We start from the raw sequence: 15,750 nt of genomic DNA, 5'->3' as shown, positions 1-15,750 counted from the left end.
TTTACAAATGATTTGCAAAACAAGATGTTTCGGTTTCAAAAAAACAAAAAAAACTTTTAAAACAGAATTCACAAAATTTTGAACAAAATTTTAATAACTAAAAATTTCAACTGTACCAAATCAAATAAATCATTAGCAATCTAAATCATTTAAATATTTAGCTGTAATAGAGAGCCATTGATGAAACAGTTAAAAAATTACAACAAAATTTTAATCAGGCATAATTAAAATTTTTAACCTCACCAAAGGTTGGTCACTGGCATAGTGACTAGATTAACTATCCCTATAACAATTATTAATAAATTATATAAAACAAAAGCTGTAATAAACTGTCAAACAGACTTAATGTAATTAAACTACACAACCTCAACAAAGGTTATTTATGCACGACTGAAACGAATTGAGGTTTACAAATGCTTTAAGACAAAAAAGCTATAACAATAAAAAATTATTCAAGTGTTTTACTGCACTAGATACTTTAATGAAAAGTTAAATTAGAAATAATGAGTTCTTTAGGTGATAAAGGTAATGACCTAATGATAGGTAGAAAATTCTAAAAAACAAACGAAGAGGTCGGGAAGACAAAGACCCGTCACACATTCATCATAAGAAGACTTTCTTCTGTTGTAGGAAAAGATAGGGTCAAAACTAATTTTAGTTACCACGCATCAGCGGCAGTGCGTTCAGACGTGCCCACGTGAAAATAGCTGTCGTAAAACAATGATCATAGGACAAAAACACAGAAAAAATGTGGTAAAAGTGGAAAATTTATTGACACTGCCATCCGGGTCAACCTCTACGTGAACGAGGATGGCAACAGTCATATAAATATTCAAATATCTCAATTCTTCTTACTTCAAAACTACTTCTAACAAATAAACAATGCGAAGCGAAGATTGGAAAAATTATTACTATCCTGAATTAGTAAAAAGCTCCTTTGTGTAAGTTATAAGAATAATAATAATCATTGGAACGATTACAGTTTTATTAGAACATAAAGTGAGCTGCACAATTAAAATCTATGTTTCTCCCACGAAAATAAAAGCTAGAAAAATCACATATTAAAAATTAAGATCTATCTACGACATCAAACAAAGTGATTCAGTTTAAAAATGGCTCAGATATTAAACCATTGTATTATCACGTTAAAAATAAAATTCCTTGCAAAGGACACGTTTCGCAAACTTAACCTAAAACTTTTCCGTATTAATTTTTTAATAGTTCTATTTTCTGGCCTAATTTTTTGTTGTGTCCCATTCGTTTCTTCGCTTAAATTTATTTCTTGCAAATTTGATATCATTTAGAAATAAAAGAAACAAATGTTCAGTTTCTTAATGCAAAAGTAATCCGTTCGGTTGAACATGTCATTTAACTACAATGCTAGACTTATAAATATCGAATTTTTAAGACAAGAATTTGATAAAATTAAAACATGCATATTAATGCATGTAGCAAAAATTTTTGATTTTTTTAAATTAATTCAAGAAACAATTATCAAAAAAAGGTAAATTGTATGTCATTTAATTAAAAAAATATGAATAATATCGGGATTAAAGTAATAGTTAGAACTTAAAAGAAAACAATTATTAAGTAATTACAGGAATAACAAATATTATGTAATTTGAAAAATAACTTAAAAATAATAAATATTCTTCCATTTTCGGATGTTCTGCATTGCAAGAGTTCAATAATAGACTATATCTAAATTTTAAAAAACTCGACTTAGAATATATAACTATAATTAACAAATAATGTTAATTACCTATACAACACACACTATCGACAAAAAAGTAAGTTACTTCCTAACAGAAGAACTTAAATTCTACTGCAATATTACGTTTTAAAAAAAATACACAGTTATAAAAAATTAACATAGAAAACCAAATCCTCAATGAAATTAATTAATCAATAATTCCACAATTTACATGAAAACCAAAATAGGAAACCATGAAAATAACATTAGAAAAGGGTAATTTAAAACAAAACTTAAGAAAAGGTAATTTTTACTTTATTTTACTGATAAATATTTTCATTACACAATTTTTATCAGAAAACATGAGTATTCATTAAGTAATCAGAAGAATCTATTTTGTATCACAAATTGAACAATTGTTATCAAAATCATTCGTAAACGAATAAGAGATAAAACATTTTTAAAAAATGTCCACTTTTAAGAAACATTTATATCCTTTTATGATATCAACAATGATAGAAGCAGTTAAGATCGAAATATAAAATGGAAGAATATATTTTAGTAATAATGATAAGTATATTAAAAAAATATCTCTATACCTACGAAAGCACGGAGCAAATAATGCTCTAACGTTTTCCAAAATATGATAATGATAAAATTAAAGATTGATATTATTTTAAGTTTCAAATAAATTGCCTTCCACTTGCTGAATAGCTTCAAATATTGGTTCGAAACCAAGTCTCGCTTGATATTCTGCATGACACATTGATTCAGCGTTAAAAGGGGAAACAAACTTGCTTTCATTACGCTCATCAATGTTATCTTTAATCGAGCATCTTCTACAACAATGTTCTTGTTTCATTTCGCAACGAACAAAAGGATCTAATTCGACTGTGATATTTGACGACTTAAGTTTTCTATTGAAAAGCGTAATCATTTCTGTTTTCTTCACTCCATTATCAAATAACGGCTCTTCAAAAGCTGCTTCTTCAGAAGTAGGTTCTAAAAGGGTAGCTTTTTGAAGAGAAAGTTCCACTTTACAAGGCGACTCTTCTAATACTGATTCCTCACAAGATTGTTCTCCAACTATAGTTTCGCTATCAGATGGTTCACCTGATGTATTTTTTTCACAAGACTGTATTTCAAAATAATCAGCTGTTTCATAAGACATTCCTTTAGCTATTTTTTCATTCGTCAACATTCCAAGCAAGACTTCACGATTGTCATAGGATCCGATAGATTTACCAGCAGAACCTGACTCATGCACAGTTTTTACAACTTGACTTTCGGGCACACAGTCCAAAACTGGAAGATTGGCGCAGGATCTTAAAACTTTAACTTGCATTTTTAGTTGCTGTATTTCTGCTTTTTCATGCTGGAGTTGCACTCTCAAGTTGTGCAAAATACCTTGCGATTTGTCTTCATTCATCGGCATCGTACGGCTGTAAAGCTTTAAAAAATGCTTTAATTCCACAATGTAGTCCGCAGCTTCTTTCAAAATGGCTGCCTTACTCAATTTGTAATTGCGTTCAGGCAAGAGACTGCTGAGTTTTTTGAATCCATCATTAATAGTTTGCATTCTTTTCCGTTCAGTCATGTTAGCTTTTACTCTGTGCTTCCGAATTGGCCCCTGGCATAAATTGGTATTTTCCGCGAGTAATAAATTTCGTACTGCTTCCTTAGATTCATCAGAATCAGAACCTTTATGAAATTCGTTCATCGTACAAAACAAAATAAGAGTTGCTATCAAGTATGTAAACGCTATCAAATAATTCGCAATGGAAACTGCAAATATGGAAAATAAAGTTCTTCCTTAATATTGAAATATTTTATAAAAACAAAATGATTTCATTCTGACGAATCAAATTTATTCTTTCGGTTAGATTAATTATTTTTAGAGCCAATAGTAGCAGACTTTTTTTTCTTTTTCTTTTTAAGAATCAATGTTCATTCGCTTATTTTTGTTCTATTACGATGAAGTTGAATTTTGTTTTATTTATATTTATTATGGAAATCGAAACATTAAAAATGTAATATTCTGAATTTCCAAGATTTTAATCACGAACACTAAATCAAAAGTTATTTAAAATCAAATTTTACAAGAGAATTCTTCTCATGCATTAGTAAAAAATAATTAAATATAACAATATAAAAATTAATCTGTAAGAAGTTTAATATCGTAGTAATAAAATGCAAATTAATAAGTCCATAATGTATTCGCATTTTCTGTAGTAAAAAGATAAGTTATAAGTACTTTAAACTTACAAATGCTCAAATTACAAACATCTTGTTTCTAGCAAATCATTTTATTCTAAAATCTTTAAGTTGCAGAATAATGAGTTCCGAATGTGGGAATAAATATTTTTGATAAAATGATATTACTACATGACAGAATAAAAGATTGAATCATGCTGTCGGCAAAAAAGTTTATGCGCGATTACATATATATTTGAGGAGAGGTACTTGAAAACCAAAACTTCAAAGCCATTGAACTTCGGTTAAGCATTAATCGCGAATATTTAGTTTATCTTAACTTCTATTTGTAGAACGAAAACAAAATAAACTTTCTTATGAACTGAAGGGGTACATAGCGTATTTTCCCTTTGATTTTTCGCCGCTGAACGTTTCCTTGCTTATTAACTCTTATGTAGCGATGAAAGGGTTAAATTGTTTAATTTGTAGACATAAAATCTTTAAAAATAATACTTACGAAGCAGGGCTATTATTTAAAATTAAATTCAAATAACTAACTTGTAAATTTTAAAATTAAGAAAAAATACCCTATTATCAGCTGACACACTTTTTTTTTCTATAAAAAATTTAAACAAAAAAAAAAGGAAAGTCTATTAAGTAATTATAAAAATTAATAAGGCAATAATTGACGTTTAAGCACAACTTATGCACACAGTTTAATTTCGGGCAAAAAGTCGAAGACAAAATTGACTCACTAAAAGAATAATGTAAAATTAATAATGCCTGCAAATCATTATCGCTAGCTCGCAATGATAATTAACTATGACAAAAAAAACAATGAATAATTTTCTATGGCAATAAAACTATCATCAGTTGTCAAGAAAGATGAAGAGAACGAATAAAGAACAATTCGATTGTTACTAAAGCCATGTTTAAAAATGATTGTTTAAAAATTATAACATTATTATTATAATTATTAATTATTAAGTTTATAACAAATTCACTTAAGTCTCCTTACAATTAGTAAATATTTATCTTTAAAATTATAATAGGAAAAAATTTGATGTTTCTTGAAAAAGCTAAAAGAATGCACAACCAATCACAGAAGCCTAATATACATAGCCTACATACATATAGCCTAACCGACAATTATTTATGAATGCTGCTTGCTTAAACGTTTCGACGAAACCTGATATTGCTTCAAGCAAATGCTTTTATTTATATGATAAGTAATTATCCGAACAATGAACATAAATATACGCGATTGCAAAAGCGACATTTTGTAGAGTAATTAAAAAATGTGAGCTTGTATTTGAAGGTGCGCTCATTCTGTTTGGAGGTGATTTCCTGTAAGTATTGAGAGTATTAAAACGAAGAAAATGAAATAATATGGTCTGTATGTTATTAAGGTTTCAGATTAAGAGTTGTCTTTATTCCAAGAATACGCGAATAGAATATACAAGGTGTTCCGCAATTACCATTTTTAAAGAATATTCTTAGAATATTTGTTAAAAATTTCTGCAAAAAAGTATCGCAATAGGAGTCGCAAATTAATATTTAAATAAAGGAGAGAAAAAAAGATATCAAAATCTGTAGAATTACTGAATAAAAGAAAAAAAAAACATCGAAACCAATTTGATAGCCTGATAAAACCCGGAGGTAGTAATTCGCTTTCAACTCGTTTCTGTTTTCTCAGACATTCAAACAGGTTTTGTTGTATTGAGTTCAGATTTCTCACTATATAGGTTGTTGAAATAATTCGTACGCATATTTTGGTAATATTAAACCCTCTTCCCTTCAATAGCAAAAATAAATGAATCGAATATTATATAAATGAATTTCATTATTAATTCATCTTACAACTGTAGCTTTGTACCTCGTTATTTAATAATTTTCAATTTAATTCTATTCACGAATTTTGGTGATAATAAATGGAAATATATAAGAAACATTTCTGTTTTCACCATCACTGAGTTGCAATGAGAGAGGCACTTTCAAAGGTTCAGTTTCACATGTGAGAGTCTGATAACACTTCTTTTTTGATGAAAGAATGTGTTACGAAAAAAAAAATAAACCAACCCCCACTGAGGTCTGGTGGTTTTGGTTTCATCATTTTTCAGCAAAATAAAACGGAGAGGCGACTACAGACATCGTCTGGAACCTACTGTGTTTCTTTTATCCGCAAACGTGATTTATATCTTCATTCTGGTGATAAAAAGATCAAAGCGCAACAGGGAAAAAGAGTTAACCCCCAGGAAGCATTTCATATTCATGGGGGACAGTATCCCCAGGGTGTTCGATCACTTTCACTGTTTCCGGTACGAGATCTAACAAGTTAGAATTTGTCTCTTTCAGCTCTAATAAGGAGAATTGTTGATGATGGGTATCTCTTTAAGCATCAAAAGTTGATAGAGGATATTTTTTTAATTGAAACTTAAAATGAAGCAAGTGATAATATAACAGGATCTGTTGTAAATACCATTCTGAGAATAATATTTAAATTGGCTATCTGAATTCGTGACATTACATGAATTAAAATTTTTTAATTTAGAGAGAATCGGAAAAAGATGGTTAAGATTCTGTATGAGTGGAAATTTTTGTTTAGAATGAATTTTGTTTAGAAGAGCGCTGATTTTAAGATGTCTTTTGAAATAAATTTTTTTAGTTCAGAGTAAATTTGAAAGAGTGGATTTTGGAAAGAAAATTCGATTATAGGTTGAATTTTTTTATGAATTAAAAATTTTTTGTTTAGAAAAATTACAGAGAAAATTGTTTTTCAGATTTTTATACGTTGTTAATTTTTACTGAGGAAGAAAATAGCAATATTGTATTAATGGGATTCGAACAGGGCAGAAATTCGTTTTTCAAAATCAACAGCGAAATTTGCTTGTACTTCTATCAAAAACAGGGTTCATACATGCATTTTTAAAGCGGTATAAGTAATACATTTTGTAAAGCAGAAAATTCAACATAATCATTGCTGTTTGACATATTGCGATTAAACGATCAAGGGTAAATATTAATTATTTATACTCGAATAAATATCTAAATACTTAAACAGGCGATTCCGTATACATCGGTAGTGATAATATCGCATTAAAAACTATTCGGAAATGCCAGATCGTATGTAAATTTAAGTGTAATAACTTCCGTGAAAACAATTAGAAGATGACTTTGATTTACGATGGCATAGTGGCGAATTGAGCGCGTTAAAAAGTGATTACTCAAGTTTGAAATCCGCATATTGTAATAACATATTATTAAAAATATTGCTGTTTGAAAAACTGTGTAAAAGACCTTAGAAACAAAAAATAACTACCAAGAAAATGGTCAAAAAATGACGTGGATGAACGATGGAATAGTCGCGAATAAAGTAGATCAATACACAAATTCGAAATTCGTGAGTCGAAATATCGTAATTTAATAAATAAACTATGTTGAAACGGCTGGAAAATTAATAAAGAACACTAAAAAAACGATCAGAAAAAGGAGTCGAATTTACGACAGAATCGTCGCAAATCGAGTACATCAAAGAATTATTATTCAAATATGAAATTCACGCGTCGTAATAAAATTGCATAAAAATTATTGGAAATTAGATGACCATGTAAAAATACCGTAAAAAAGAAAATATATTACGAGCTTGAAAAAGTGATTACTCAAATTCGAACTTCGAGTGTCGCAATATTATCGTATTGTAAATATATCGAATTCGAAAAAATCATATCTAGATCGCCGAAAAAATTATAAATAACTATCGAAAGAGAAAATGGAAAAAGATGAAGATTGACGATGGAATCGTCGTAAATCGAGTATGTCTAGTTCAAAATTAGTGTGTCGTTAAAACATCGCATTAAAATATCGAAATTTGAAAAATCACGTGAAAGAAAGACGAGATCATTAAACGCTACAAGTAATTTTTGTTACTGCGCTTTTTTATATTAGCATTTGGTTCTTTTTAACTAGCAATTTGCCACTTGCTAGTCGACGAAGTCACGCTAATCGGTTATTCCAAGAAACCAAATTGTTGTGAAATGGGATAGCTCCATTATTCAAAACTATGTTTTGCTGTGAAAAAATAACTTACACAAATCAGAATTTTTTAATTTCCTTAGAAACATGTTTTAAGAACCTTCAACCTTAATAAATTTTATTTTTTGTTTGAAGATCACGACTACATTTTAACTCAAGGAATAAAAAAAAGAACATATATAATTAAAATAATTCAATGAAATTAAAAGTTTACCAATTGAGTAAATGCGTCCTTCTTACAATCTGATTTAAAATCCTGAAAAATGAAGATACAAAATGGAAATATTACACCTAACATTTCTGTAAAGGTTTTTTGCAGATTACCAAAACGATTAATAAATAACGGAGGCACATTTTTAAAAAGCACCTCATCATATACCGAAAGACATTCCAATTTTTTTTACGAACATTAAATTAAAGCTTATATACAACAATTATATACTAATAAGTACTCCCCGTTTTACAAAAATAATAACTTAACCTTGTTTGAAAAAAAAAAGAAAGAAAAAAAGATACAACAGAATAAACAACTGACTGAAGATAATTAGAAAATTAATATGCGTTACGACCATCTTTAATTTAAAAAGAAAAAAAAAAACAGAACTTGAAAGAAATTAAGAACAAACCTCGTATTGTAGGATATCACGTATCATGTGGATTAATAAAAGAGATTGTTTAACTAACTTCTTTTAATACTTCATCTTCAAACGATAAATGATATGATAGTTGAAGTGCAAGTCAAAGAACTATTGAAGGTAGAATCATGATAAAAGAAGAAAAAAAGAAAGGTTAACTAATAAAAAATCATTTGTAAACACAGTGCTATCTAAGCGATAAATGAAAAAATAAGTAACAATGTACTTAATAAATAAACAATCTCAGACTAGAAAATTATCTCGGAGGAACAGACGATTTTTTCTTTTTTATCAACCATATTTGAAAGTACTTGCAGATGGCAACAGTGAAGAAAGATAACAAAATGTAAACCATCGCCCGATTTTTTTATTCATAAATCAGAGCTCAAACGTCAACAGTTGCGAGCGGTACGAAAATAAATTTTCAAAATCTGTGCAAAGGTTACGCGTTTTCCCACGACTATATCAACGAAGCCTACTTATACGAATTTTTATTTTTCCTCAGAATACATTAATATGCACTACAGATGCATTGATTATCTTAACATTGCAACACAAACATTACAGGTTTTATAAATTCGATTTTTAGAATTTTAAGTAAATTAAAAAAGTATTCATGCATTTCAATTCACGGAGCCCTGCATTCTAGAAAGAATTTTAATGTTTTTGACCTTTATTTCCCTCGCCAAATAACACAAGTAATTTTCCTTACTATTTCTATCAAGAAAGAAAGAAAAAAAAACAGAATATTTCATAATCAATTTTAAACGACTACCAAGTCAAATTCTAACTATTCAAATCAAATTCTAACTAGCTTTGTGACTTATGATTAGAACTTAATCGAACTAATTTTTTATTCTCCTTATTTAAGTCAAATAAACTATCGTAGAGTAATAAAAATACCCTTACTCTTTTTAAAATATAGATAAAAATAAAATTTATTGTTAAAGTGTTCGATAACATCAGACTTATGAGCCCAAGTAATTCACTGATTACGTTATTCACTTTTCGGATACTTCAGAATTACTAAATGTATTAAGTATGAAAAAATTACTCTTCATCTATTATTTACCCAATAAATTTAAATTTAGTTTCATACTAACACTTTCAGTATAAATATTAAATTAAATAAAATACTGAACCATAAAATCAAAAATGATTATACATAAAATTAGTATCCATACTTACCCTTACGAAATCATGTCATAAACCACAGATTTTTCAATTTTTTTGCTTATTTTTTTTACTTAGCTTTAGATATTATAAGCCACGGAACCAAAGAATAAATTTAAATGTAAGGGACCGCCCACATATATTACCCCCTACCCCTTGTCGCCAAAAACAAATTACGATAACCAAAATAAACATATTTAAGATTTTACTGTAGCGATAGCAATCAAATTTAAAAACTACTATAATTGATTAAGTGTTATCAGATCTTTTCTGCATAAAAGAACTCAGAAAAATTTTTGAACCTCAGAACGCGCAAACTAGAATTATGTATGTGAATTATTATGTATATTTTTCTGATGTCTATTATTATGGGAAAACTCTATTTATTATTTTTTGAATATAAAAGTATCGTCTTTCAACCACGTTCCAGTTTTCGCGAATATGTAAAAATAAGGTTCCTTTCTTCCAAAAAAAAAAAAAAAACACAAAAATCATGCCTTTTAAGGAGTTGCAATCTTAAAATTATAAATTAAAGACAACATTGATTCCGTTTATCAACAAAGAAAAAAAAAAATAGAAAAGAAAAAGAAAGAAAAAAATTTTGCAATGGGTTCATTTTTAACTTAAAATATATAGTAAAGGCAACATGAACTTATATCTTTTATAAGATAATCTCTGATTTCCTTCCAAAGGTCATTCAGATTTTAAAAATAACTGAAAACAAATGTTAGATGCTTTTCATTTTTAATTAATTTTTTTAATGCAAAAATTTACTACAAATAAAAACAAATAAGTTTACTGTTAGTACATTTTTTACATATTACAAGGCAATGTGAAAAAAATTGAAAAGAAAATTTTATGGACACAATTTCTTTATTCATAAAGTAATTATTTATTGCTTTTAATTTTCTTTATTGTATTAACTCAGTTATGAAATTTTTAAGTTGTATTTTTTACTTAAATTTCAAAATTATTTGCAACTTTAAAAACTGGAAATAAGGGTCACGGAATACATTTAAACGAATAAAATAAAACAAAAAGAAATGATTAATTTCTTAAAAAATGAAGAAATAGCACTCATTTGATTTTGTAGGTTAACTTAGAGGAAATATAATTGTTTTTCTGTCTAGAGTTTTCTTTAAAATGAGTTTTTTTCCCGTCTCCAAACTTAAATTATCCAATAACAATAAATGAAATAAGTTTAATAAATTAATAACACATTTGTTGGAGTAAAAAGAAAGCTTTCTCTTAGATTTAAAATAACATAAGTCAAATAATTACGATGTATTACTTTTGCTAAATTAAATTTTTATTTAAATTATTATTACTAATAATTATTAATAATTAAATATATTATTTTAAGATATTTAAGGAAGTAATTACTATTATTAAAGATTGGAGTTATTTATTCCTTATTTAAGTAGCTTATTTTAAAATCACCAAATTTAATTTTTAAACAATAGCAAATAATTTTTTGTTCCAAAAATCTCTGCCTTACTCATTTTACTTCCGCCTCATTAGTACATTTCGCAAGTTAAAAAAAAAATAATAAATAAAAAAAAAAAACGAAGTTTTTCTTTTTCGTTTTTTACATAATTTGTAACTATTTGTCAAAAAATAAAATACATGAAATAATTTATGACAAGGTTGAGGTTTAATACTCCTGCATGTCTTAATCTAGGTTTGGTCAGAGCCCAGGAAGGAAGAATTGTAAAAATAAAAATTAGATAGCCTCGGAAAGTGTGGAAAACCTATATTCCTTAAAATAACAAAATGTTTAACAACTTTATACACACTAATTGAATATAATAAATAACTACCTGACTATTCTTTTTAAAGTAATATTCAATTTTGAATATTATTAATTCAAACAAAAACAAAAAAATTCTAGCACAAAATAAAAATTTAACGTCAATTAAAATCTTCCAATTTCTTATATTTTAAAGGTTATTTGAATAAATTATAAAATTTATTGTTACAATTAAATAGCAAATGTTCACGCATTGAAATCGAATAATGCAAAACTTTGTATTTAAGGTTCATAATAATAATCTAGTAATTAAAACAAGAGAAGCTATTTTGAATTTTCTTTTAAAAGTAAATAACAGTTTAATTAATAAGTATTTTGAATTTTCACTCATGTATCACAAATTTTCGTTTCAGAGGTCAACATTTTGTCCACAAAAGGAAAGCACAAAAAATTGCGAAAGAATATTCAACTCAAAATTTTATATAATGAATGAAAACGTACATTTTATTTTGTGCTATGTTACATAATTTACTTGACTTTAATCTTTGATTACTGCAATAAAAGTCTAAATTAATGTGCAAAACAAGGAAGAGAGCATTGCATTTTTCTTACAAATGTAAGCATGGAAGGATTTTGCTTATTATCGTATTGTAAGCACGGAGGGGGATATGCTTACTCTTGCTGGCAAGTGTATTAGGGGAGTCCCAAATTGCAAAAATATGCTTACATAATTAAACAAATAATTCCAAGAAACTAAAGTGGTAAGATAAGATATTACCTGATAAAAAACTTCATTTGCTTTAAATATATATACATAAATAATATATAAATAGAAATATATATATATATATTTCCTATTAATATATTTTTGAAGCGAATGAAGTTTTTAATCAGGTAATCTTTGCATAATATTTAAACGGCCCTTTTTAGTCAGTTTTGGAGAACATGCATAATTTGTGAATACAAAATAAGCGTCAAGTCACATTCTTTCAACCAGGGTCCTGCTTTTGTGAATTTGTGCAAATAGGATCCTGTTATTGCAAAAATTGCTAAAAACCTTTTCAAGAAGTTTTTAAATTGTAAATAGATGCAAGATTCTGCACCGCAATTGCTGCTTACTAAATTAGAGATGCAACATACAAATATTTCAATATTTGGTATTCAGCCTATACTGCTCAACAAAGTTTATTTATTTTGGATGAATAATGGAAACAAAATCACTCACATTTTTAATAATTTCATTTGACATATTTTAAGTAACAAAACTCATTTCCATATCACTTTTAATGTGTTACGCATTAAGTAAATTTAAACAATTCTAAATTTATAATATTTTATTTAAAAAATTGCTAAAAAGTAATTTTTATTTACGTAATATTCCATTAATTAATTTTATGCATGAATATAAATTGATCAATTATTTATTTACAAAAAAATTATCATTTAATATCAATAAGAAAGTGCACACGATGCTTGTAAAAGTAGACATATTTTCTTAGAATACTACATTTGGAAGTGTCCGTTAACGGACCCAAATTTCTTCTTAACCCCTGAGTATAATTTTATTACTTAAAAAAATAGGAATAAAAATTTACTTACCCCACTGAAGCGGATTTCCGTAATATCTAACAGTACCCATAATGAGGAACACAACAAAAAACAAAAACAGCAGACATAATATCGTCATAAACAACATGTCCCACTGATCAAAAGAGCCATCGAATAAATTCTTGGTCACGGGAATTTCATTTACATTGTCTGGTGCAGGCTTGTTTACATCACTACCTTCCATTTCATGCCATTGTTGTTTACGTTCAACTTTGAATTCCTCATTAATAGCCTTCTCTCCAGCCTTAATGTTATTGACCAATGAACGACTAATCTCAGCAAGATCTACGCACATCGTGTTCATGAACGCCGTGCAGGGGGCTACCTCCCATGACTTATCCATGCAAGGTTCGCACCTACGGCATTTACCTGTCATATCGTCGTACCATTCCTTCTCCTTGCAGAGTTCCGTGGTAAAAACTAATCCGAATGTTAAAAAAGTAGAAAATAACAGTAATAGATGCATGATGGTTAGATACAATTAACTGAAAACAAATTAATTAGTTAAACTATCTACGAAGCCAAGCTAGATGATGTTCACCTAGATGCGATTCATGATTCACACGTTCTGGCAAACACACTCCGACCAAAAGATGAATGAAGATTGGGAAACACGTTTTCCCACACAGAACGATGGGAGACTCTCTAGGAATTACTCACATCTCTGACGTCAGGATGTTAGAACTTCCTGGCCAATGAGCAGCTACTAGAAAACAAGGTTGCTAGAAATGAGTGGAATTTGGCGATTATTGGCTGGGTTTTCGAGTCTGAAATTTTTAATACTAAAAACATAGATATAAAAAATAAGCATCCTAACATGATAAATCATCCTACGGAGATAGTTAGAATTAGTTTGTCGTGAACAAGCATTTAAATTTTTGTGTTCGAAAATTTTAATTAAAAATCAGTGATTTGTTGTTCAGGTCGGTGTTGAAAAAATTTGCTTGACTCTGGTTTGTGGAAAGTTGTTAAGTCCTCGACAACTTTTAAGTAAATTGTTTCATGATTTTAATTGGATATTAAAAGAAGAAAAGAGGTGTCTGAATATTATAAACGTTATTTATACAATAATTTATAATTATGTAGCTTAAAATATTGCTCAAATGAATATTATGACAATTAACTAAATCATAAGTTATCACAAATTTAATGTATCGCATTTGAACATTTTTGAGCCAATGTTTGACTAATGCTTAGTAAAAAAAAATTATAATAAAAAAAACGATTTTAATAAAAAGTCATTATTAATTAAGATTATAATTATTCTTAAAATCCCTTCATTTCAAAACCAAATTTGTTTAGTTACGGTAAAACGATAATTAAAAAGGTAAGCAAATGAGTTTCCTAGATACAATCTGAAAAAATTATGAAAAATCACTTAAATTTGCAATAACTTTCTAACAATTATAAATTTTGAAGAAAAAAAATCTTCTTAAATGATAATATGAAATCGCCCTATCAGTTCGCCTCCGTATGTAAATAATTCAGCGGACAGTAGATTGACCAACAAATTTTATTTTTACTACAATTTTAACTGTAAATAATTATCGAACGATTAATGTAGTCGATTTTTTTTTTTTTTTTTATTCCATGCAGTGCCTAGTATATTTTCCTACACTCCTTGGTAATGTCAAGTTTCAAAGTCTTAGAGATTTTGACCAGCAAAGTATAATGTAAAAACAAAAAAAAAAGAAAGAAAAAATTTGCCAAAAAGCACTTTAAAAACTTTTGAATAAGTTGAAATTTCGAAAAAAATTCCATGTTATATTCATAAACTAACGTGGCTCTTTCGGCAAACCGAATTTCAACTCTGTAGTAATTGTACTTGTCATTACTAATTGAACTTTCCCGCAGCCTGTAGAGTAGCCCGTATGTAATTTTTACAAATAAATAAAACAGTGAATAATTTTCGAATAAATTATCCAATGTTCAATTTTTTTATTTCATCGTAATCACTGCGCACTTTTCTACACACTTTAATAATTTTAAATTTCTACGTCTTACAGTTTTTGCGCTGCCAACAAAATATAACGTTAAGTTGAACACCCATAGCAGCGGCAGTTTCTGCGGCCCCTGTAACTTTTTAATGTAGAGAGATGCAAAGTAATTTTTTTTATAAACGAAACTATGAAACTCGTAAAACAAATATTCTCTGCATAATTTTTTTTTTAAGAATATTGTGAATTTTTTTTTTTAATTTAAAAAATATACTTTACATAAGAATGTATAAAATATTATATGTAAATAATTATATTTTAAGTATAAAATTTAATATTTTTATACATTCGCGTATAATTAATTTATTTCAGAATTTTTATTTTGCAAAATTATAAACACTCATTTAAATTTTGAGAAAAGCTTTTCTATATTACGAGAACGAAATTTAAACGTCTCTAAAAATAAAATACCTCTGATGAAAAAAAAAATTCCCTCGAAAGTAGTATAAAACTAAAGAATAATGGAAATGAATTTCCACTTAAATGATGATATATACTGAAAAATTCACATTTTATTTTTCAAAATTTTTTTTTTCGTATTTCAGATAAGCAATTTCAATTATTTTTTTTAATTAAAATACAAATCAAATGGTCCACGAAAATTAAAATATTCGTTTTGAAAGATACCGCCAATTCGAGAATCCTTTCTATTCGCTCCGAAAGGAGCAA

The 15,750-nt window shown here is 27.7% G+C and overlaps 1 protein-coding gene across 1 annotated transcript in view; it reads right to left on the bottom strand.

The window, feature by feature from the left end:
* The window catches only part of LOC107446595 (uncharacterized), a 46,290-nt gene extending 32,507 nt beyond the window's left edge, over window positions 1-13,783 (bottom strand). Inside the window, exon 1 of the mRNA XM_016061279.5 lies at window positions 13,076-13,783. Coding sequence (XP_015916765.3) covers window positions 13,076-13,550 — 475 coding nt within the window. The 5' untranslated portion in view covers window positions 13,551-13,783. The remainder of the gene's footprint in view (window positions 1-13,075) is intronic.
* Window positions 13,784-15,750: the final 1,967 nt, after the last annotated feature.

Source organism: Parasteatoda tepidariorum, chromosome 4, assembly GCF_982258835.1.
Source record: "Parasteatoda tepidariorum strain Cologne lab strain chromosome 4, Ptep-v5.0, whole genome shotgun sequence".
In the NCBI taxonomy this organism is placed as follows: Eukaryota; Metazoa; Arthropoda; class Arachnida; order Araneae; family Theridiidae; genus Parasteatoda; species Parasteatoda tepidariorum.
Note: the sequence above shows the minus strand (reverse complement) of the source record. Positions and strands in the feature narration are given on the sequence as shown.